The sequence below is a fragment of the Periophthalmus magnuspinnatus genome, chromosome 15 (assembly GCF_009829125.3).
Source record: "Periophthalmus magnuspinnatus isolate fPerMag1 chromosome 15, fPerMag1.2.pri, whole genome shotgun sequence".
Classification (NCBI taxonomy): Eukaryota; Metazoa; Chordata; class Actinopteri; order Gobiiformes; family Gobiidae; genus Periophthalmus; species Periophthalmus magnuspinnatus.
In genome coordinates this window covers 3,846,325-3,872,333 of record NC_047140.1, presented here as the reverse complement: position 1 = coordinate 3,872,333, position 26,009 = coordinate 3,846,325, and the positions used below count along the sequence as shown (strand labels likewise).

General features: G+C 38.7%; 1 protein-coding gene across 1 annotated transcript in view; it reads left to right on the top strand.

Moving 5' to 3' along the window:
* pcdh15a (protocadherin-related 15a) overlaps positions 1–26,009 on the top strand; it is a 301,030-nt gene that overhangs the window by 185,197 nt on the left and 89,824 nt on the right. Inside the window, exons 22-23 of the mRNA XM_055227140.1 lie at positions 704–844; positions 3,530–3,642. Of these exons, the coding sequence (XP_055083115.1) occupies positions 704–844; positions 3,530–3,642 (254 nt within the window). The remainder of the gene's footprint in view (positions 1–703; positions 845–3,529; positions 3,643–26,009) is intronic.

The window sequence follows — 26,009 nt, the reverse complement described above, 5'->3', positions numbered from 1 at the left end:
GATACAATACTTTAATTCACGGCACAATTCCACTTGTAACCACGGTCACCTTCACTCACGTCACCTGTGGACCCCCACGTTGGGTCCATCGTTTGTGACTGTAAACCCCCATGTCAGGTCCATCGTTAGTGACTGTAAATAATTTGGTTGGTTGTAATTTGGTTGGATCAAGTTTCAGTGACTGTGAACCCTCATGTCAGGTCCATCGTTACCGACTGTAAACCCCCATGTCGGGCCCATCGTTTGTGACTGTGAATCCTCATGTTGGGCTCATTGTTTGTGACTGTGAATCCTCATGTTGGGCCCTGTGGACCCTCATGTTGGGTCCATCGTTTGTGACTGTGATATCCTTAGCGACGTTGGACCCCCATGTCAGGTCCATCGTTAGCGACTGTGAACCCCCATGTTGGGTCCATTTTCAGTGACTGTGCACCCCCATGTTACGTCCATTTTTTAGTGAATGTAAACCCCCATGTCGGGTCTATTTTTAGTGACTGTAAGCCCCCACGTTGGGTCCATCGTTAGTGACTGTGAACCTTCATGTTGGGTCCATTTTCAGTGACTGTAAACTCCCATGTCAGGTCCATCGTTACCGACTGTAAACCCCCATGTTGAGTCCACCGTTAGTGACTGTGGCAGTGACATGTACATTGTTTTTCCATTGATGTAACATTGCTGTGCTTGTATTCTCTCCTCCCTCCAGGGCACACCGGCCAGCTTCGTGCGCTACACCGTGGACCACGTGCTGTCTCCGTACAGCGGCAGCATTTTTGATGTGGAGGAGCTAACAGGCAGGATCGTCACCAAAGTCAACCTGAACGAGCAGCCCAGTGTCACCTTCAAGGTCAGTACGAGACAGAGACAGACATAGAAAGTTTTATCTCATGCCTGAAAATGTCAGTTATCAAGTAGCATTAGGTGTCTATTGCAAGCTACGTAGGAGAGTGCAGAAGTTTAAAAGTTTTCATTTAAATAAGTTATCTAAAGGTTGTATCAGTTACCTTAATACCTTTAGATCGAATTATCAGAATTGACTTTATAGTTCCAGAGGGAAATTTGCTGGAGCGCAAGTATAAGTACAAAACAAATACAACAATAGAACAGACAGCGGCAATGACAAACCCAGCACAATGGTTAATCTCTCTGTAATTACTTGGCATATCTACATCAAACAAAAAGTGGCACAAAGTTCATTCTCAGCTAAGGGGAGATTACGTTTTCACTTTAGCTTCAAAAACTGTGCTATTATTTAACTTCAAAGATGCGATTGTTGTGAGTTGAAAGTACTTTAAACCTTAAGATTAAAATGGTAAGTTTGGAGAACCAATCCAGTAAGGCAGGGGAAGGGGAGTTTAGTTGTACAGCACGATTCGTACACAAAGTAATTCAAAGTACTTTACAGAATAAGACATTAAAGGCACAATACAAGCAAATATTTCAAAAACAGTACATCTCCCATATAGGCTCTTTCCCTCCATCTGAAATTATAATATCAATTCCTGGAACATAAACTAAAAATATTTTGTCAGTTGCATTTGTATAGCATTTTTTAAGACACTTCTTTAATTTTCACTCCACTTATGCCAAACATCCCTACAGTTTGGTGAAGTCGGATAGAGTGTTTTGCCCATTACCATGTACAACCAAAGCATATAATGGAATTTGAACCAACAGCCTTCCAAACAACATCATTGATTAGTATGTTTTTTCCCCATTACATTACTTGACATGACAATAATTCTTTAATATACCATACAAGTTGCACGAGTAGTCACATCATTCACACACTTTTGCCCAAAACTGTTGACAAAACAGTAGAAACCTCGTTGGCTCTGACTCCTCTCGTTGCAGTTGTTGCTGTCTCACTTGACTGGCTACATCTCATAACTCCAGATAATTACCTAGTGCCACATGAAATAATGTGGTCAGGCTCGTCCCAGTGCTGTCTGCCCACTGCTGCGCTGCCTGCTGGACAAATGCATTGTACTTTTGGGAACCGCTATTCTTTTCCAATTACAAGGTTTATCACGTCATTTTATTCCTTGGACTGAACTATAGAGAGAAAGTAAATTGGAAATACATTACAGAAGTATAGGTTTTGGCACTGTCCCACTTCCATTATTATTGGCTGGAGTGTTTTAGGTTATAACATTGATGGAATATGTTCTATTATTGAACCCATTTTTAAACTATAAAATGTTAATGTGAAATGTAGCAACAGATAAAAAATACAAGTTGTGACAGGAGCAACAATGAGTTTGATTGTGCGGACCAAAAAGTAAAGGCATTCATTTCCTGGTACACCATTGGCCTGTCTCAATGGATATATTATTGCATTGCATCTAAGGTTAGAGAATATGGCATTAAACTTATGTCATACTTTATCCAAGGCGCCAAGCAAGTGACACCTCCAGGCAAAGTTACAGGTTAGATCTATGGGAACCAGGGCCAGTCAAAATCCATAACAATTAAAACACCAATTGAATAAATGCAAGATGTATAAGGTGTGGGAAGTAAAAGTAGTAAAGTAGTGGGCATAAGTATACATTTTAGGTATCTGTACATTTTCCAATGGGTACTTTTTACTTTCACTTTAGTACATTTGAGAGCAGGTGTCTGTTCTTTCTACTCCACTACATTTTTGAACAGGACTGAAAAGTAAAAGTATTTTTTTATGACACGTTTAAGCAAACAAAAATATATGATTGAAAACAGCTATAAAACACAACTACTGATTCAGTTTTTTTCTGTTGAGCAAAAATCACCACAAATCTTTATCAATATCTCTACACTTGACGCCTTATTGGATCACGACACCTGCACATGATACTTACTTTTACTCTTTAAGTACATTTTTAAACAGGCATTTTAACTTTATTTCTTTTTTTATTTATTTTAACTTCGGTACCTGAGTCCTTCTTCCACCACTGGTTAATGCCGCCCAGTAGAACATTGTTTTGTTTTGTCCTTAGACTCATGTGAAAGTCTATTCAAACACAAGATTAAATACATTTTCTGAGATGTGTTGCTATTGTGCATTCCAAATCCATACTTACATGGTACTTTTTCATAACCTTTTCCAAAGACAACCATCCAGGTTCAGTTTGTATCATAATAACATAGAATCATATACCTCCCCCACTTCTACACATGTAAGCATCTGTTCTGTAGGTACAGTTTTGCATTTTAATGAGGTTTTGCTTGTTTCCACACTTTGAATACACACTTCCACCCTACGTCTTTCTTTTTCAAGTTGTCTTCTCATCCCATTCTTTTTATCTCTCTTCCCCTTTACTCCCGCTCCCCTCTCTGCCTCTTTCCCTTTTTGCTCTCTCTCTCCAGCCTGTGAACACAGATCAATACATTCATACCCGGGCTGTGCGAGAAGTGCGGGCGCGTTGCCAGATTGTGCACTGTCACTCTCTCTCTTCATTACCATGCCAGACACGGACAGACTTGGCAACCCCTGAAAGCAATACAATACAGTCAATAGTGAGAAATTCTAATGTTATTTTTCCGTATATTGCAGTTGTATGTGATCGCCTACGATGATGGGGAGCCGGTGAAGACCAATACGACTTTGGTGGAGATTACCGTTCTACAGCCGTCCAAAATTCCAATTTTTACCCAGGAGGAATACCTGTAAGTCGGGCTGACACACCGTGGAGGCAACTGTGGTTTTCCATAAACTCACACACTCACTAAAGGAAGTCTGGTGTCTACTAGAATCCCACTAGAATAGAGCTGACAGGAGTGGACAAAGATGGCTGAATGCACTATTTCAACCAAGCAGGATTTAAACTGAGAAATGATTGATGTGCATTGATTGGTGGTTGTGCGGATAGGCCTGTCACAATAATTACTATATCGACTTATCGTTCAATACATTACAAATGGAACAATCATTCTTGTGGGTAGTTTTTCTTTGTAGTAGTGGGAAATGTTTGGTTATTTTTATTGAGCTGTAGAAGGTTGAATTATGAACAAAAATGCCACAAGCTAAGTATTTGCGTGGTGCATTCTGCTATTTCTTTAAACATCTCAACACTATTTAACAGTATTGTACATTAAGGATACTTTTTTATATATAATTCTGCTTTACGGTTTGGTTTTTCAATATTATCGTCTATATCAGGTGTGTCAAACTCATTTTTACAGAGGGCCACATCATCAGAATGATCGCTCTCAAAGGGCCAGATGTAACTATAAGATAAATGTAACCAAATGTCATGTAAAATAAATGCAACTACTTTTTCTATATTTATTACTTATTCACATTACAAATATTGCACATGAATTTGCATAGATATGAAAAAATGTCCGTGTAACTGCGTATCTCCTGATAAACTGATATTTTAAGTCATTAAGACTGTCACGGGCCACATAACATGACCTGGTGGGCCACATTTTGCCCATGGGCCGTGAGTTTGACACATGTGGTATATATTGACTTTAGCAATATATCGCCCTTCAAAATATGCTATTAACAGGCCTATGTGTAGATAAACCTTGGTGCTGACAGGTGATGTAATTAGAGCGATTAAAAGGTGGTCGTGGGGAAGAGGAGATGATGGAAAGGCTGGTGGTTTTACTGCTGCGGAGGAGATGGAGCCTAAATAAATGGGATGCTACGGTTTATGTGTGTGCTATTTCATACAGCTAGCTATTAACTGAAGATTCACAAGTTTGAACAAGTGCTTTGAAGTTGTTTTAAAGGTATTTTGCGCAGCTTTTCTTGTGGAGGGTTGGAATTTTCCACAATATGGCATTAGACTATCTCCATGAAGTTTAACATGTGACACCTCGAAGCAAAGTTGTCTAAACTGTCTAAGTTGGTGGTGAGAAAGAGGAAACGAAACCAGCAGGTAGAACCTTACTTAGAAATGTTACGTAGTACACCTTTATGGGACCTTTATTAGCCTATGTTGTTATACAGTGCCCCTGACAGAATGTGAGCTATGTGGTTAAATTTTGTTGTTATTCTGGCAATTTTCTCACCCTAAGTAATTTTTGCTTGCAAGTTTTACTGTCTAACACTCTAAATGGCTTATTTTGTGAAACATTTCGATGCAATAATATTCAACAAAAAAAACAAAATAAAAATGGAGGCATATACTGTATGATTTTTACCCAGGAACATGTAACCTCTCCAAAATCCACTGTACTGCACTGGCCTGTAGAGCATCCCAAGTGTGTCTTCCACTTTCTAAAGGTCAAGTCTAAAAAACTTCTTGTCAAATACTTGTGGCTCAAGAGGAAACAAGAAGCAAGAGGTCAAAGTAAAAGTCTGAAAGATCAACATTTTGAAAAAGCAGGGTCACTTTTTGTACTTAAGATATATTATAAGATATATTCTGAACTACACGATTCTCATTAACAATGTTTCTTGCATTCAGCCTTGTTGCTTATGTAAATCTTTTAGATTAGTATGTGGTGGCTTGATTTGTAAAAACTTTTGAATTTCCATATCTTCACTAATGAGCAAAACTTGCAAATTACAAATCTGAAGTTGAAAATATGTATATATAAAAAAAAAGTTTTGGCCATTTTTATGAGTTTATTTACAATAAATTTACATGTTGTACATACAATTGTATGGGTAGTATAAGGTTGTTCTTGATATTATTGTGAAATGTTGTGATGTCCTAGAAGCCCAGTAGCTTAGCAGATAAAACCATTCACCCAAATGTCCCAGAGGTTGATGGTTTTATCCTCCTCCCTTCAGTGCATTCTGTTGTTGTGTCCTTAAGCTTAAGTGTCCTTGAGCATGTGCGAATGTTTGTAAATGGATAAGTAATTACTAGAAAACGACATGACCAATGCTGAACGATTTTGTACCCAATTTTTTCCAATGTATTTGAGCAAAATTTGTGTTGCCCCAGTACAGATATCTTGCATAAGCAGTTCTCGAGGTCAAAATATGTCCACTGTGTGCTGTCTACGTCTAATTACACAGCGTTTTATTATCCAGTAATCAGGAAGGACGTGTTGGCAAGAGTTGTGAAAAGCGCATATAAACTTATAGTGAATAATTAGGATGCTCAGAATGCATAAGGTAAGTGAGGAATAACTTTGAATCACTCACTGCAATCCATTAAAATAGTGAAATAGTTCCTTTTTTAAGATGGTGATATATATTGTCACCTGCTGGATATCTCAGTGACAATACATTTTATTCAGTTGAAATAAACATTTTTACAAATAGCTATTTAAATCATCACAAGGTCCAGTCGTTTGATTAAACCAAACCTTTTCATGATGGTGCTATTCTAGGTGCTTTGAAATTGTCGTGAGTAAATTTCTCCACAGGTTTAATTTCTCATCTTGTCTTTGCATACGCAGGACATCGTTATTAATGGATCCTGGAATAGAAGCCATTGAAGTAGTAAACATTCTGTTCAATCTGTCTGTAGGTTTGGGATTTTTATGACGTTATTACAAGAAAGACAGAGGAGATGATGGCATTATAAATTCTGAGTTCACCATTCGCTACACTGTTCTGGCCTGGATAGAATATTTGCACTGAGAGTTGAAGACCAAGAAATCATGCAAAATTAAAAACAATCATGGATTATTAAGATTAAGCTGTAGCCACACAGAAACATGGCTGCCTAATTAGAATGTTATTTTTCCTCCAGGTCGGTAAAGCTTAGCCAGACACTGCAATGGCTAAACTTGTGTTGGCACTATCTGCAGTCAAGTGAAGCTAGTTTGAAATGGATTCATATGCTAGCATGTGTACCGCCAACGCTAACTGTAAGTGTTGGCAAACCTTATGTATTTGGATTGGAAATGCTTTTATTTAACTGAGAGTGTGAGCCGTGCCGATCTGTCCACACCTGAGCTTTTTTTTGGTTGTATTTTAATAGTAAACTGCAAACATATATATTATATAAATGACTTGAAACTCAAAACTTTGTCCAGATGACCTTTGAAACCTTCTCTACTATTGTCTGACATGAAACCAGACTAAACTTTTTAGAATAACGAAAATTATGTCTATTTGCTAAATGCCAGAATAATGAGAAATGGAATTTTTTAGATAATTTGTCATTGCTTTCTTCAAAGTCAGAAGTTTACATACATTTCTTTAGTATGTGGTACCATTGTCTTTAAACTGTATGATTTGGGTCAAATATTTTGGAAGTCCTTCCATAAGCTTCTCAAAATAGTGAGCAGTAATTTTGAACTAAGTTTGGCCGCCTTGCTCGGCCTTTTCAGGTCTGCCCATGAATTTTCAATAGGACTGAGATCAGGGCTTTGTGATGGCCACACCAAAACATTGACCTTGTTATCCTTAAGACCCATTTGCGGCAAAAATTTAACTTCCTGGCTGATGACTTCAGATGTTGCTTCAGTATTTCCACATTTATTTATTTATTTGATTGGGACAATGCATGCTATTGAACAGACATGATGATACAACACAAATGTAAACCCACCGGATTATAGCCAAAGGCAAATTTCCATCTGTTATTCCAAGGGCTGGAGACACAAACCGGTCAAAATAAAAATTGCACACTACAGTCATTGCACATTTCCCATAAATGCACCATACAAAATACTGCACATTCCATTTATTGCAGAATCCCCAATTATTTCAGTCAGTTTGACCCATTCAAGACCATTACATTTTATACCCACCCATTTCATATTTGCTTTGGTCTGACTATAACCAATTTTTCATTTGAGCTTTAAAAGAACTGTATGTGGGACATTCTCTCAGGGTTACTGGGAGACTATTCCACAGGTTCCCACCTTGGACAGATAATACATTCTGCCTGTGGGGGGGTCACAGGTCACCTCTGGTGGTGGCTTGTGTGGTCCTTGCTAAATTGTCTTTACATTTAATGTACTCTTTTAATGGTGGTGGTGCGAGGGAGTGTAGGACCTTGTGAATTAGGCAAGCTCTTTTAAGGTTGACCATGTTGTTAAAGTCCAATAGTCTATGCTTTTTTCAGAACATGACAGTGGTGGTGTGAAATGTTTTTTTTTTTGTTTTTGTTTTTTGTATTTTTAGGCCTCTTTTATAGAGGTTTTCAATAGTTTTAGGTGTTTAATGTTCTTTCCTCATGATGTCATCTATTTTGTGAAGTGCACTAGTCTCTCCTGCAGCAAAACAACTCCACAACATGATGCTGCCACCCCCGTATTTCACAGTTGAGATGGTGTTCTCAGGATTGCAAGTTCCCTGCTTTTTCCTCCAAACGTAACAATGCGTATTACGGCCAAACAGTTACATTTTTGTTTCATCAGACCATAGGACATGTCTCAAACTGTAATCTGGCTTTTGTTGTTCATCTCTGGGACACAGAACCCTCCTCCTTCCTGAGTGGTATGATGGCTGGACATTGGTGTTTATATGTGTGTATAATTGTTTGAACGGATGAATGTGGCACCTTCAGGTATGTGGAAATTGCACCAAGGATAAACCAGACTTGTACAAGTCCAGTTTTCTTGCTGATATCTTGGCTAATTTCTTTTGACTTTCCCATGATGTTACACAAAGAAGCAGTGCGTTTCAGGTGTACTTCATATACATCCACCGACGTGTCTCTAATTAACTCAAATGTTGTCAGAAGCTTCCAAAGACATGACATGTTTAAAGTCATAGTAACCTTGCTGTATGTAAACTTCCGACTTTGAAGAAAGTCATGAAAAATTGTCTAAAAAAATCCTTCTCTCATCATTCTGGCATTTAGCAAATAGAAATAACTTTAGTAATCCTAATGGACCTAAAGCAGTAAAAGTTTAGTCTGATTTCATGTCAGACAGTGAGGGAAAAAAGCATATGTGTCTTTTTATACTGACTGATCTGCATGTAAACTTCTGGTTCCAATTGTATTTTATAAGCAACTCCTGAGGTCAAAATATGTCAGCTACATACTGTCTGCATCTAATTATAAAGCATTTTATGTCCAATAATCATGAAGTGTGCATTTAGCATGCTAGTTGTAAAAAACTCCGCTTTGGTCTCTGAAAGTTGTGAAACGAGCTTATAAACTAATCGCAGTGAATAACTGGGATGCTTGGAATGCATAACGTAAGTGAGGAATAACTTTGGACTAGTTCTGTGTCTCATGTTTTTAAGACAATACAGTACAGTGCAGTACAGTACAATACAATACAGTACAGTACAGTACAGTACAGTGCCTTTAATGTCCTACTACTGGAACTGTCCAGACAAAGCAATAACATAATGGAGACAAGAAGGAAACCAGAAAAGTTAGTTAAGGCTTGTTTCAACTGGTTTGCTTTGGAAAGGATCGGTACAGGCTGCAAGTGTCTCTTCTGTCTATTGTGAAACATTAACCTCCATTTAGGTGGTCTAAACTGGACTCTGGAGGGTACTAGCTTCCAGAGGGTCTGGGGTCAGTACGGCATGGCTCCAGACATGTTTAACAACCAATCGAGATGACTGGACAAGAAAGAACACAGAGTTAGATGAAAACATGTCAAAAAGCAGATATAAACATAGAATAATAATTTCCATCCAAACACTGATGTAGTCTTGTGATAACCCATATTTCCAGTTATGGCAACTTAAAAGTTGAGCCGACACGCTCCACAAAACAAAGCTAGCATGAACAGCTGTTTCCTGCTTCACGATGCATACCACTCGCGTATAAAGATCCAGTGCATAATGCATTTGACAACATGAGCCAGACCCAATGCTTTACACAAAGAGAGGTTTAAACACGGCGTAGAGGCTCAAAGAAAAATCTGTAAACCAGTGGTAGTTTTGTGTTTGTGCTAGCTTTAGCCACGTCTCTCAGCTCCACAAACTTGGAATCACTAAACGTCTTTTTGTGAATTGCTGAAATCAGTCATATAATTACGAGCACAATTCGGATACAGAATCAAAATTTTATCTATTAAGAAAATTTGAGTTTTGTTTGGGTGACATCAGTGTCTCACATGGCTGAATAATGCCCCTGGACCCGGAGCCGGGCTCAGGGCATGGAAACTCAACTCAGCTGGAGAGAGCTGCACTAAACAGACCTGCTCCAAGGCTGCCCCAAGCAAACCATGCCAATGGAAAAGAGGCTACAGTGCATCTTTAAGAAAAATGATCTACTGGACACTAGTATAACAAAATGTCTTCAAACCAGAAAACAAAATCATGAATTAAAACAGATGTAAAAACATTACAAATAAATCAAAATAAATAAATATCAAAATGACATTGTAGCTCTTAGTTTTTGTGCTGTTGGTCCTGTTACTGTGATGTATGTAGAGGTTTAATGAGCAGATGTGTCATCCCTTCACACTATAGCTCTGCGTCACTGAAGATCACACTATAGCCTGCAGACAGACTCATTATTAAACCAAGCTATGCACGGCAAGATTCTTCTATAATGGACTGAGGTCAGGACACAATAAAAAAATTTAATCTGTAAATGGAGTAAAGTCTCAATTTTCATCATGTATTAAAAACTTTGCCCCTGCTTTTGAGCTTAATTTTAATTTTTAATTTTATTTTTTCAACTCCAGTAACAATTTAACTGTGGTCAAAATAGTTTATATAATGAACATGTTATTCATTGTCTTATGTATAACTTTAAAAATCTGAAACCCACTAACCCACTAACCTAAATATTGCCAGTTGGATTAACCTGCCTCAGCCATAGACTGTTTATATAAATGGACATAGCTAACCGGCTAGCCGCCACGTTCCAAATAGGAAGTGATCGTGCGTACACTTCCAGCTCCATCGGCTCCAATTCACTTTACATTGAAAAACTGTGTCCTCTCTCTCTGTAACTTCTCCAGAGAGCCTCATCATTTTGGTCTTAAAATGTTTGTATTAACCTGCTCTACATGATCCTGGTGTTTTTATTTCACTATTGTGTCCGTAATCAAGATATAAACATTAATAACAGACAAATCAGGTGCCTTCTTTCCCCAAGGCCACTCCGCTAGCATTACAGGTTTGATTGACAGTGTCGCTAAGCTCCTACTCCTTGCTAAGCCAATGGTGCAGACAGGAAGGGGCGTTACATTCATTAGCATCGCTCTGGATTGGCTCTTTGGTTGCTATGATACTTGTGGTTGGAATTCCAAATAGGGAACTCAGCTCCAAATTCGCCCCTGTAACTTCTAGCCTCGATGAGTTTCATTTGACTGGAGCCGAACACTCACATTCCCTTAGTTCACTTCTTTATATAGTTTCTGGTCTCTGCATATATTCACCCATGATGTTCTGAGTATGTTTGTGCACTGAAGGTCAGAACGTATCATACCTTAGAGTATGGCTGTCATGAAACCTGTGTAGGAGATCCATAGACCGCAGAGAAATTGGACATGTTCACGTCACAATCATAATTATTATTGAATGGTGCTATAAGGATTGAAAACTAACCTTTGGGTCAGTAGGTAAAAGTGTAACCCTGGGAAAAATGTGGATTACTTTAGTTGTATCTCTCTCTCCCCTCCGCTGTGTCCCTCGTAAGTTTACCGCTCCTGTTCACATGACTCGTTGCGTTCAATTAGGGCCCAATATTAGCCGGCAGCAATACACACTCATTAGGTGCGGGGCTAGTGCGAGGAGCATGTGAATCCCATAGGTTTTAAAGTTCTTGTTTACCTTCATTTTGCTATAACGCCGCAGGAACTTCATTAAATTCACTGTTTAACCATAGATACCAGTGAGAGTGAGATTTGATTCTGAGATGTAAAGGGGAATTGGTGAGTTTGTTCTTTATGCTATCGATAGCCTAGCAGGCTCCATTGATTCTCAATGAGTGGTTAGCATTAGGTTTTAAACCCATTTCCTCCCATGTATTTTACTCAAATGATCTGAAACTTATGTCGAGTCTTGGTTAAGTTGTATCTGAATATAGACACTGTTGTGAGGAATTTCAAAGCCTTTATTCAGTATTTATGAGTGCTAATGGACTCGGCGCTCCAGCACACATGTGCACTTTGTATGGGGCTAGCACCATCTTTTACACACCTCAACTTGCATGTTCTGTATTGCTCTATATTGTACATGAGCTATGGAATAACCCTCGAGCCTAAATCTGAAGACTTTTCTCTACATTAAACTACTCTCTAGACTCTACCCAATGTATTGTTATAGCCTTCTTTAGACTAAATCATTATTTGTATTGTTATAAATCTATTTACCTTAATGTTTATTCATGGAGACATCTGCTGAGGTCACACACAACCTTCGTAATACCATCTGTTGTTATCCACAGCTGTATCTCTCGTTTGTTAGCCCCTGGAGCCTATGGGAAGATGCGTCCAGCGGCCTCGAGTCACTTGGACTAGACTAAACTGATTGGTTTTTTTAGTATAAATATGCTGTATGTATGTTCATTTGTGAGCTGAGGGCGAGACAACACTCTATTAAGGACAACAGCTCTTTGACAATTGTGCACAATTGATTCAATAATTCAGACTTTTTTATTCAAGACAACTTCTCTGTTGGTTTTGCATTTTTAAGGTTTGACTATTAGAAATTCCACAATGATATTTATGAACTATTAATGTATTTGGACTGATTGCAGCACACAAACTGAACTTAAGGTGGGGTTGTGGGGTATTAACTGAACTAGACAGTTTGTACATTATCATTGTGAACTGCTCGATTAACTTTTTTTTGCATCTTTTTGTATGAATGGTCATTCAGCAGTGTCTGTCTGCCTTGTCCACGTAATATTTAATATATGGTGCCCCTTAAATGCAACGTACAGTCTGTGTCCACTCTCTCTACGAGTCCTCTCTGGTCTTCTGATCCTAGCCCAACGCTCTGCACACTGGTCATACTACAACTACTACTACTACTACTACTTGGCTCTATAACTAATACACCCATTACAAAAGCTCTACTACTACCCCAACATCACACCACTTATTTTACCCATGACACTAGTGAGAATGAGAAATACTTCACATTTGAATCCACACAGGGCTGAATATCCAATCCAGAACTCTCCATGATAAATACGCACTAACAACATCCAAGTACCTGTTCACGATCATGTCCCAAGAGTTAAAAAACAGGTCTTACTTATAACACATGGAATTCTTACTAAAAGTGAACAGATAAAACACAAGCTTCCTCAAACTTTCACAAACTTGCTCAAACTTCTTGTCTCGCTGAGCACACGTAAAGTTCTGAGTTTTTGGACTGGACCACTAATTTCAAAGTCAAGTTGTCTGTTTTATAGATCCCAAAATTTATGTAGAACGTTATGTACCTAACATATTTGCTTGCTTTAGAAATGAGAGCCCGCGAGCAGTACTTTTGAAGTTAATATGTTTGCTGATGTATCTTGAGTGCTTCCTGGAGGTTGAAATTAAGTTGGTATCTGTGATCTGAATAACCTTTCCAAAAATCCAATTATTCTTTCAAATGTGTATTTTTATTCTCGCACACTATTCGATGAGAACATTAAGGCAAAATATTGAAGGTCAGAACTGAGGCTTAAACCGCTACAGAGAAATTCAGTATCGTCACTAACCAGCAGTGAAAACATTCTGTAACTGATGACGCCTGCATACACAAGTGTTTCTCTCTCTATCTATCTATCTTTTTCCTGCTCCCCTTCCCTCCCTTCTTCCCTTCCTCTCTCTTTCTCTCCCTCTCTCTCTCTCTCCCTCTCCCTCCCTCCATCCCTCTATCCCCCCTCCTTCCCTCCCTCTCTCTTCTCTTTCTCTCTCTCTTTCTCTCTCCTTCTCCCTTCCTACATTCCTCTCTCCCCCTCCTTCCGTTCCTCTCTCTTCTCTCTCTCCCTCCCCCTCTCCCTCCCTCCATCTCTCTCTCCCTCTCCCCCTACTTCCTTCTCTCCCTCTCACTCTCTCTCTCCCTCTCTCTCCCCTCTCTCTCTCCTTCTCTCTCTCCTTCCCTCCCTCCCTCCTTCCATCTCTACAGCTTCTTATGAGGTGTAACATAGCAAAGCTAACCCTTTTTGCTGATCCAAATGTAAACACATGGGAAAAAAACAAAAAAAAAAAAAGATAATTTTATCATGTGTTTACAATCTTGAGAAAACTTAATCTCACAAGCTCTTGTCCCATTCCTACTTTAAACCAATGCCTGACAAAATTCTGGATAAAAAAACAAACAAATCAGCACATTTGATTTCCTATAATTCCATAAATTCCATAAATCATACCTGTTTGCCCCTCTCTGTGGCTCTGTCCCTCTTTCTTTCTCTCTCTGTAGCTCTGTCCCTCTTTCTTTCTCTCTCTGCAGCTCTCTCCCTCTCTCTCCCTCTCTCTTTCTCTCTGTCACTCTCTCCCCCTCTCTTTCTCTCTGTCGCTTTCTCCCTCTCTCTTTCTGTCTCTATCGCTCTCTCCCTCTTACTTTCTCTCTATGTGGCTCTCTCCCTCTCTCTGTCACTCTCTGCCTCTCTATTTCTCCCTCTCTCTTTGTCACTCTCTCCCTCTCTCTTTCTGTCTCTGTTGCTCTCTCCCTTTCTTTCTTTCTTTCTTTCTTTCTTTCTTTCTCTGTCACTCCCTTCTTCTCTTTCTCTCTCTGTTGCTCTCTTGCCCTCTCTCTTTCTCTGTCGCTCTCCCTCTTTTTCTCTCTGTGGCTCTCTCCCTCTCTCTTTCTCTCTGTCACTCTCTCCCTCTCTATTTCTCCCTCTCTCTGTCTCTCTGTCACTCTCTCCCTCTCTCTTTCTGTCTCTGTTGCTCTCTCCCTCTTTCTTTCTTTCTTTCTCTGTCACTCTCTTCCTCTTTTTTTCTCTCTGTGGCTCTCTCCCTCTCTCACCCTCTCTCTTTCCCTCCCCCTCTCTGTCTCCTCTTATAATGACCCATTCTCTTTCTCTCTCCTCCTTTGTCTCGCGTATCACTCCATTACGCACAGCTCTCAGCACAAATCAGCTCGTCTAAACGTCCGCACAGAGCCTGAGCGCTGCATCCAGTCGGACCTGTTAGTTATGGCGGCGATCAGGTGAAGCACGGCCTACCTCTCCCGCGCTCACAATTAAATCTCGTCAGCTTAATGATTTCGACTGCTGCTTTATGCCCGGGCCCCTCCATCTGTTACAGGGAAATCAGGATCTCCCAGTCAGACATTGTTGGCGGAAACAAATGGCACACATCCAAACTAGTGTAGCAGCGTGTCGCCAATGCTGCATGGATTGTATGTGGAATGGCTTGTGTTATTGCGATCTGAATGTCAAGAAAAGAAAAAAAAAAAAATTAAAATAGACAACAAGTAACACCTAAATGTGCACTTCCTCATTATATGGCAATAAAGCACTCGATAACTAGATGCAGACAGTACACATGGACTTATTTTGACCTCAAGAGCAGCTTATACAATGTGTCTGCACTGGGACAAGACAATGATTATTCAAATACATGGAAAAAATAAATAAATTAATTTAAAAAAAAATCAAGTACAGGCCATTTTGAGTTATCTTGAACAGCAAGGTGGATTCTCACGATATTTGTGAGCTCACAAACTCATGACAGTCCATTTTGACATGTGCCCAGGTTAAATGGGTGGACGGGTCAGTCACAGAGCAGCACTGAGCTGAGTGTGGAAGCCAAAGGTGAAGCGCCCAAACGAACCAAAAATAATTATGGCGATGGCGACAAACATACTTCACCCTGTTTTAGTGTCAATACAGACATTTGAAAAACATGCAGAAGGAAAATGTTTTGTGTACAGGGCAGATGTTTGTCTGAAATTTGATTTTTCAGCTTGTTCCACTGTTGTGACACTTTGACCAATCAGATTCAAATAATCATCATGACATTTTGAATTTTCAGATCACTTTCAGCGAGAGTCATGACAGATTGATAATGTGTGATATTGTGCTACAGATCAGTCTGGTGTGAGCCACGGTACAGATGTATATGACAGGTTTTCATTTTTAGAATTATTACTTGGATTGGTGGGGTAAATATTTATCATAGCTCAGGGACTGCAGATGGAAAGTAGCAGTAGCTAAATCTGGTGCAAATCATCTTTTCTTTGTAAGATTAATGAATTTGTACATGGTCCCTGTCAAATAAAGAATAAAGAAAAAGAAAAGAAAAAGTTTTACACCAGTCAAGTGTCAATTAAGATTTTTTTGAGTAAAATAGTTAAAAAGATTAAAATGTATCCCTCTATTTATGAGCAAGGAACACATTTGTCTAAGAATTTAAACATTCATTTAACGTAATAAAATAATAACATTGACATGTAGCTGTCAAACTGTTGTGTAAATAAGACAAGTTTTGATCCTTGTTTACAGTGTGGTTGCTATAGGTAACAGTTATGGCATTACCTCTACATAAAGTCACATCTGCTGCACATGTCCAACCAGAATGCAAAATACAAACTTTACCAAAGCAAAACCAAAAAAAAAAAAAAAAAAAAAAAAAAAAAGAAGAAAAATCTATGCCAGATTTTTAGTAAAATCCAAAATATAAATATGTTAACTATGTTTTTGTGAAGTTCGAAGTGGAAGCTGTCATTCGCACAGCAAATATTATAGTTTGCAGATGTTGTTTGAAAACTACGGTTTTGGTTCGTGAAGAGCAGAGAATTATTTTTATTCTATTGAAGTGTTTTTAATTTGTAAATCAACCATCTTTGACTCGGCCCTCTCATTAAAAAGTTGCTCGCTGTCTAAGGCGTGCAGTTAAACAAACTTTATCTGTATCAATTTGCCAGTGGAGATATTTTAATAATTTAGCGATACTAATAAGCTACAAACATGCAATACATACACAGATAATAATTCATTTTTTAGTTGGTTGGTTGGTTTATAATTTAATAAACTCCAAAAATAGCTAGAATTCTTGAGAAACTGAACAGTTTGGACAGTTGTACATGAAAAACAAACAAGTATTTTATTATATTTCAAGATACAGTTTGAGTGTATATATTGTACTGTATTTCCATAGACACAAATCACAAAAATGAAATAACCATATCTGAAGGTAAGAAATACAAATGTTCAACAGCATAAAGCTTTACATACTTGACCACATGAAACTTTACATGCTTGACGACATGAAACTTTACATATGACAACATAAAGTTATACATACTTGACCACATGAAGCTTTACATACTTGACCACATGAAGCTTTACATACTTGACCACATGAAGCTTTACATACTTGACCACATGAAGCTTTACAACTTGACCACATGAAGCTTTACATACTTGACAACATGAAACTTTACATACTTGACAACATGAAACTTTACATACTTGACCACATGAAACTTTACATACTTGACCACATGAAGCTTTACATACTTGACCACATGAAGCTTTACATACTTGACCACATGAAGCTTTACATACTTGACCACATGAAACTTTACATACTTGACCACATGAAGCTTTACATACTTGACCACATGAAACTTTACATACTTGACCACATGAAACTTTACATACTTGACCACATGAAGCTTTACATACTTGACCACATAAAGATTTACATTTTGACCACATGAAGCTTTACATACTTGACCACATGATATTTTGCACACTTACTTACAGTGGGGAGTTACTCGATAATACCCGTCTCTGGAAATACAACAGCTGTCATTTTACCGTATGTTGAACGCACCCGTCATTACTTTATTCTTTTTCAAATCATGCTTTAAACCAATGCCTGGATGACAAAATTCTGGGTAAAAACATTTTAACACCAAATCAGCACCTTTATTGGGCTCGTATAATACCGTCTTTTACCTGAACCTGGGGACCGCTCTCCAAGCAGTCCTCCTTTAGCTCAGAGCTCCTGGGACTGGATGAATATTTATTTCCCCTCCTGTAGGCTGGAGGCATGAGCTACCATCTTCCACTGTTCCACTGCGTCTCCGTCTCTCCCCGAGGACCGCGGACACTGCAGTCGCATCGCAAACCCCCAGCTCAAGCACTTTTCCCCCTTCCTTATCTCCTCCACAGGCCTTCACTAAATCTCCTATAACAATCACTAGAGACCGGGCTCAACACTTCTGTCTGCTTGCACTCTTCCTCATCCTCCTGTTCCTCCACTCCTCCTCCTCCTCTGCTTACCATCCCTAGAGTTTGTCTTTGCCGGTATTACATCGTAAGTTAGTTTATTCTTATCTTTGTGGTTAGACAGGCAGCTCAGGATGGATGTGTGTTTGAGCTGGTGATTGTCTTTAGTAGGGTTGGCAAAAAGTTGATACTCAGATAATTGAATGAAACTAGTATCAAATCTATGATCGATACTGGGAAAAAAATGGCATAAATAGAACAAAATTGCCTGGATTGAATGAAGTGTAATTTGTCTCACCTCAGTTTAACGGTTTAGTGCTTCGCTTATTGATTCTGTGATATTGTTTCCTCTCTGTTTTCTTTGTAAGCCGCCATACTTGTTTTGATATGGACAGACCATGATTGTCCCCGACTAATGTGTCCTTGGCTAATCCATCTGTCAATCAAGCCTGGAGATTCAACAGTGACCAGACTCACATCTCCGTAAAGTGCTGTAGAAGTGTGTGGATTGGATCCCAGGAAACAAAATTGGAATAGCTTTATGTTTTTTTTTTTTTTTTTTTTATCAAGTATAAGACCTCATGGTAATATTATTTTGTGATTTTATAAAAGCGGGGTTTTAGTCATTGTTCGGTGCTGGCTCAGCTTTGTGCATTATCTTCTGTGTGTTTGTATAATCTTTGTGCTGCTATTGTGCCGTGGCTGGTCGCAGTATAAATAGGCCACTTGTCCATGGCTTGTTCTTCGCTAAGGCTCGCCCTTCGCTCACCTGCAGCACGCACTCGTCGTCTTTGGTGATCCACGGCTCTGGTTGCAGCTCGGTGCAGGACACATCATGCCTGTTAGGTGCAGTTAGTCTTTTGTGTTGGTGGGACCCGCTGTCTTGTTTCGCCTTTTGTTTGCTAAGGTTAGTTAGGGGAGGTTTGTTTTGCTTTTAGATTATTGATATCGGTGATGACTTCCTGTATGAGGGTTAGCCCAGTGCCACATCCTTTTGTTCTGTTTGGCTCATCAGGTCTAACTTTCTATTGTTACGTTGTTTCTGGGCACGGGAGGGGGTTGTGGCATTTTAAACTTAACTTAAAATAGAAACAATTTAACTTTTTGTAACCCGTTTGACCCCTTGGTCCTCTTTAATATGCTTGGTCAGTATTTATCAAGCCTTTTCTTTAGTATCAAATTTATGTTTGAAATTTTAGTATTGTAACAAACCTAGTCTAAGCGTATGTTAGATATTAAAGTGTCTCAAACTTACTTAAAGAGTCCCTTCACCTGTGTTGTGTAGTGTAGCTAAGGAAATTGTGTCCATGGGCAAGACTCTTTGAATATTTGGTTGTCAACAAACTGAAAAAGTGCTACATACGATGGCTCACAGTGATCATAGCATCTTGTGAATCCACTGACAGTAAATGACGCCAGCACATTCATATTCCTGATCTCATATTCAAGTACTTTTGAAGTTGTTTATCAGTGTAAAAATGCATGGCCAGTTCTGAATGAACACATTTTACTTTCCTGCTGAAGCTAATAGGAATGACACTATTTCAAGGATCCTATTATTCGATTGAAAAATATATTAAAAGGCAGACTACATACAAGCTTTGAGTTCTGAAATGATTCAATCCCATGGTCATAATCGATAAAAACAAGCCTTGAAAGACTGGCTGGATGAGGTCTTAAATTTTTAATAAGACAATTTCGCTACAAATCCAAGAAAAACACACTCTTCTTATTCGCCAAACCGTAAAATAATATAAAATTGACTGATCAGCACACTTGGATAAATATTGACTCACTTAGGAACGCTATCTCCCTTAATTAATCGTACATTTTTGTTGTTTCATTTACTCATATTGCGCTGACTTGTGTAGCATTTGTGAAAGGTTAGCTTGTTTACTGACAGAGAAGTTCATTTGAGAGCGAAATGCCACCCCATTATTTAGCTCTTTGGGGGCCAGTGTTGTTGCAGACAGCAGATGTTGTGCCATACCTGTCATATTAGTATGCAGAGTACCGGTCCTCACAGGAGAGCTCCAGCCGCCATGTTAAGTGACGTGCTTAGTCACTGTTAGCTCGTTCAACATAATATCAATGCATCGCCAATTCTTGCTGCTAGTCTTGTCTAATTGTGTGATTAGTGTCTTAATCCCACAGTTTGGTGTCAGTATGCTTTGAATTTCAGCGCATTATTAAAATAGCAATTCCAAAATGGCTACCTCTGTTTACCGCCAATAACAGGACTGTTGTTGCAAACACATTTAATAGTTTTAATAAAGCTTGATCACAAACTTAGGCGCTTTCACACCTGTTAGTCCAGTTAAGTGGTTCAGTTGGGGACTAAAATTGAAGCATTGTTACAGTTTTCAATTGGTGCGGATCATGTTCTCACCAAACTTCAGCTAAAACGGACCAAACCGAGACAAAACAGAGGTGGCGCTGTAGTGCAGGAAGCGTCAACAAAGTAGAAACAACCTACTGGCCAGAAGAAAGTCCCTACCCAATCTGTCACTTGTCAACAAAAGTTAAGATGCATTAGATTTTAGCAAGTTTGGATTTCATATTTGAATTTGTCATCGGTGGCAGCTGTCGATTCGTCGGAAGAGCAAGAGGAAAAAACCTGCTACTTCAGGAAGGTGACAGCTGCATGAAATGAGCGTGTGAACTAACCACGGAGTTATGACAACTTTATTACAACTATCCAGGGTATAAAGATGCGGATCAAGGTAATACGTGACATGTTCAGGCCGCTACAGCATTATACAAGAATAAATACATGTAAATGTTATGGGGGATTAGCCACAGCTCTTTACTTTATGAGCCTGTGTAACTGATTAGCCTGTCAACACCACTGATTTTGTGATGTTTGTGTTTAATTATATGACATAGCAGCAATCATTCATTTCCTCCTCACTATACGTCTTGTCATGGGCTATTTCTCCCAGCTCTTGATCGTCTTTCTTTGTTTTGTTTTTTTTGTTCAAGTAGTTGCTACACTTGAATGATTCTTGCTTTATTAAGACTAATTAACATATTATATTATCATTATAACACATAATTTTATATGCAAAGTTGTACCTAAAACATTTATGGTAGTGAAGAGGAGGTAATAGAGAGGTTGAGGAGGCAAATGATTGTGCTGCTGCATGAAATGTATTTATATGAATAGTTTATAGTGGTAGAAGTAGTGTAGTGTTCCTGGTTGAGGGATTTGTCTATTGCCTGTCCTGCCTCTGAACCTCATGACTCCCTCTTGTGTCTCTTGTGTTCGGTATTTGCATTTCCTCCGTACTTTGTAAACTTTGTCCAAAGACCCAATCATTTGAAAGACGTGTTCATAGATAATAGACCATTCAAGCCACAGTTTTAGCTCATTATCAGGCCTAAAATGGTTTTCAATTCCAGCTAAATGTTAATGGCTTACATAAATGCCATGTTCTTTGACGTTTGCTGCCTGTCCAGACGGCCTCTATGAAAAACTTTGTGGTTGTCCAACCGCACTATTCACACTGATTTAACGGCATCACCAACCGTTTGAATCACAAATGTGCTGGCTGGGAAATAGACTTGTATAATGTAGATTTAGCATCACTCAGGAGGGACTCTGCAACCTTGAGTAATCATGAACAGGTCGTAAATTACTAGAATAACCCAGACGAGATTGTAACCCGCAGTAGAGATGGAATCGGCTCAACCTGGCAACTTTAAAAGCTCTACGGTATTTTAAAATGGTTTTGGATAGTATTTTATGTCTTATCAAACAGTAAAACATGAAATAGTCTCGTTGATCCAGTCGAACTTTATTTATTCTCCAAAGACCTGAGCTCTTGCATGACATGCTTTATTAATTTTTCTATGTTATTTGAGCTGATTGGACCTGAGTGTAAGAATAAAGAATTATCTTTTTACATTATGAGGAAAATTACGTCCACATATGAGGACATTTATTCTACTTTTTAATGATTTTAATAGAACAAAATAAAATAACATTTGAATAATGATTTGCAAAAAAACTATTTATTAACTGCCTGAAACAGCAACATTTTTCCTGAGTGTAAAAAACAAAATGAGAAACGACAGTGTGCCACTTGGAACAATGTGTCTCATTTAAAGAGCTGCTGACATGAGCCTTTAGCAAAGTCCATCTGGAATCTGAACTATAATGTGTTATACTCTTCTGTGACCTTTAAGTGACAGTTTAAAGACCTCATATGTGGACACCAGGACTTTGAAGAGAAAAATAATTGTATTGTGACCTAAACAACCCAAAATGTGTTGTTCACATATGAGGACGGCAGGCCGCAGGAGGTTAAAAAGCACTTTAAAACAACACAAACATGATACATCTGTGTCAAGGCAGCTGCAGAATCCTTAAAAACATGATATAAAACGGCAACGGCAACCCGAAAAAACCCCAACAATTAATAAATAAACTCAATGAGAGATTTAAAAACAGGAAGTGACTCTGGTGTTCAGTGCGACCTCATTCAGGAACGTTAGATTAGCCACTGAAAAAGCGCAGTCACCTCTAAGTTTTATTTTATTTATTTATTTATTTTAAGTTTTATTTTTCATTGCATATTTACATTCTCTTTCTCTTCTTGAACTGTGCATTGCAACACTGGAATTTTCCCATTGTTGAACAAATAAAGGTTCTCTACTCTTAAAATAGCTTGTGGTCCAGCTAACATAACCCAGCTCCTCTTTAGTGAAGGCAATTCAAAGTAAAGTGTTTGTCACTATGCACATTATAATACACTACATTTGAAAAGATAGATGAAGAGTTAATTGGACCCTGCGTCGAGCTTAACCCCGTGTTTTGGATGTGGAGAAAACATGCAGAGGGAGAACATGCAAACTGCACAGAATGGACCCATCTGTTCTGGGAGTTGAACCCAGGGCCTCTCGCTCTGAGGCGAGAACACCAACCACTGCGCTGAAGTGATCCAAACAAGCTCAGTGAAGATTTCAAGTATTCATTAACTCACTGCGGCACTTCCTACAAAACGCTACTTCAAGTACAGTTTGTTTTCAGGCGCTAACATCATTAGTACATGCTTAAAATGTGAAAAATGTCAATTTGGCTTAACGTGGGAGCTTTAAACAAACGTATTCATATCACATTCCATTTCTGTCAGGGCTCATTCTCATACAATTAAGCAGATGACACGCTTTCATTGCGGGCACCTCTTATAGTAACAGCAGGCTTTTGAGCAGCTGTTGTTTTGCTAGCATGTACAAGTGTTAGCACAATCTGCTCATCCAGTCGTATTAATGCTTTTAACACCTCTTACCAACAGCTTGTTTCAGAGGTGGGACGAGTAGTCCAAGAGTACTCTTACTAAATCTCAAGTAAGAGTAATGTTACTTCAGAATAATATCTCAAGAAGAAGTGCAAAGTAGTGGTCCAAGAATTACTCAGGAGTAAAAAAGTATTTTGGAAAACTACTGTATTTTCCGGACTATAACTCGAACTATTTTTTCATAGTTTGCCGTGTTTCTTTATTATTATGAAGAAAAAAACATATATTGGCTGGTGTGACTTATATTCAGGAGCGACTTATACTCCGGAAAATACGGTACTATTAAGTAAGAGTAACTTAAAGAGTAAATGTTGGGAAGAAGCATCTGATTTGTAATTTAAAGTTAATATAATTGGAAGGACAAAACAATAGGACAATAGGACAAAACAATAGATAATACGAATCCAAGAGTAGACCACTAAAAACTGAAAAATAGAAACGTACTGAAGTAACTGTGAGTACTACCTGCCTCTTATTCTCCAAACCAGCATTCACAAACGTAGACAGGTTCATTCATTTATCAGAAAAGGAGATTGATTTTTTTTTTTTTTTTTTTTCGCCATTTAGGTTGAAATGCGTGGATCCACTAAGCCCCTGGAGCGCTCTGACCTTTCACTTGTCTGCACTAAGTAGACAGGCATCACCTGGAAGTCCAATGCACGGCCAGCCCCACTCACCATACACAGAAGAAATACCACACAACACTCCATACTCCAAGTGTAGAGGAGGTGTAGCTGCCTTACACGTGACATCACAACATTCTATAGGCCAATAATGTTTACTACAGATGGGAGTAGGTAAAATGAATATTGTTAAAATGCAGATTTTTGTTGTAATACAGTGAGTTCTTGGTTCTTGTCACTAAAAGAAATGATCAGGTTCAGCATTTGTGCATTTATCGGTTTACAATGAAATCAATAAGAAAAAATGTCTCTTGCCTCCATCTGAGAGCATGACATCATCACATCCATCTGAAACCCACCAATAGGAGCACGCCGTGTGTAGCTAGTCGCAGGTATAAATCCATAGGTTACTTGATGCAAACCAAACATATACTGTATACACATAGTATCCAAGCAAAAGTAGAGGAATAAGGAATCAAAATCTTGTTTAATTTATTTGTGCAAAACTGATATTAACGTTCCACTATGTAAATTTTTGACTTCCACAGAGAGGATTTTCATTCGATCCACAGAATGGCATTAAACATCAAAATTAACTTGAAAAACATACTTTATTACTGTAAGGATGCTCGCCTCGCTACAGATCGGACCTGTAATTTGGTGTAGTGGCATCACCTGCTTGTGTCTGTGTAGATATATTAAGTTTAATGTGTGTCACTGAAGCGCTCTTGTTTGCAGTTTTCTTTTGGGATTGTCCCTGTATGTTGGGCTGATGTAGACAACGTAAGTGCATTGCCCAAAGGTTTGAAACAACAACCTTACCTGCTTCAGCTTCACCACCTGTAACGGTATAATGACACGACACGACAAAGTGGAGAGTTTTTATCAATGAGCAACATTTGCACGCAGCTGTTAGTCTGAAATATGTAAAGATGTCCTAAGCGTGTCCAGCTACATGATCCAATGAACAAGTATCACAGAGATTATACTTTCTTACCTTTGAAAGTGTTAGGTTTCTGAGGTTTTTTAGGTTCTGTCATTTGAAATTGATGTATAAAGGTGTCCTCAGTAAGCTCATGGCAGTGGCTCCATCACACGAGGAGCCTCTAATGGGAATGTGAAGGTGCCCCTGAGAAAAAAACATCTTTTGGCTCTGGAGCTCCTTAAGCCCTGAGCTAAAACTGGACTTAGACTTTGGTAGATTTAAACGTGATCTTAAATGGGTCTGAAAGAGAAGCCAGACACGTAATCACTGAAAAAACATCAGTGAGGACCTGCATTTGCCTTTGCATATTGTCAAATTATAATGCGAACCTTGTGTGTTTTGCTTTTTTGCTTTTTGTGAAACCTTTTTAGGGACAGACATTGCAAATCAGCCTGTAGTATGTTGCACATCTACTGTACATACTTGTCCCTATCAAATAAATAAATGAAATGAACGAAAGGCCTGTCACAATAACACATTTTGAAGTGCAGTATATTGCTAAAAGTAAATATATGATAAACGGTAATATTGAAACTAATTTATGCCACTGACAGAAGCAGATTTACACCACAAAAACTCGTCTAAATCTACAATATTGTTAAAAATCATAAGCTGCAATAAATAAACAGCAGAATGAAACACTTAAGTACTTAGTTTGCATCTGTAATGAGCCACAGAAGTTATTAATTAAACCTTCTACAGTTAAATCTCATCATAAAGCTAAAAAAAAATAACAAAAAAAATCCCCTGTAGTGCAAAGAAAAAGTACAACAGCAATTATCACTAACTCAACAAATTACAAAATCCAAAATGAAAGTGTTATCTTGCTTTTGGCTGAATTAGACCCTAGGTGGTGAAACTGACCGATCCGTGCCAAAACATTATCGCCAGGTGGAGAGACTCATCCACGAGGTTGTGCCAGTAAGACCTTATCTCTCCAGCCAAATATATACACTCGCATCCACCGAATCTAAACCCGCCACGTGGAGCACAATTACCTGCAGCTCTTTGCCAAAACTCATGTAGATATCTCAGCGCGCTATGGGGTCAGCTATAACAACTTTTTACTGCTGTTCCTATTGCTTGCAGAACACAATGAGTTGTTAATTATGCATGCCCACATTTTTTCCTGACAATACAAGCCAATTCTGTGCTCCTCCTA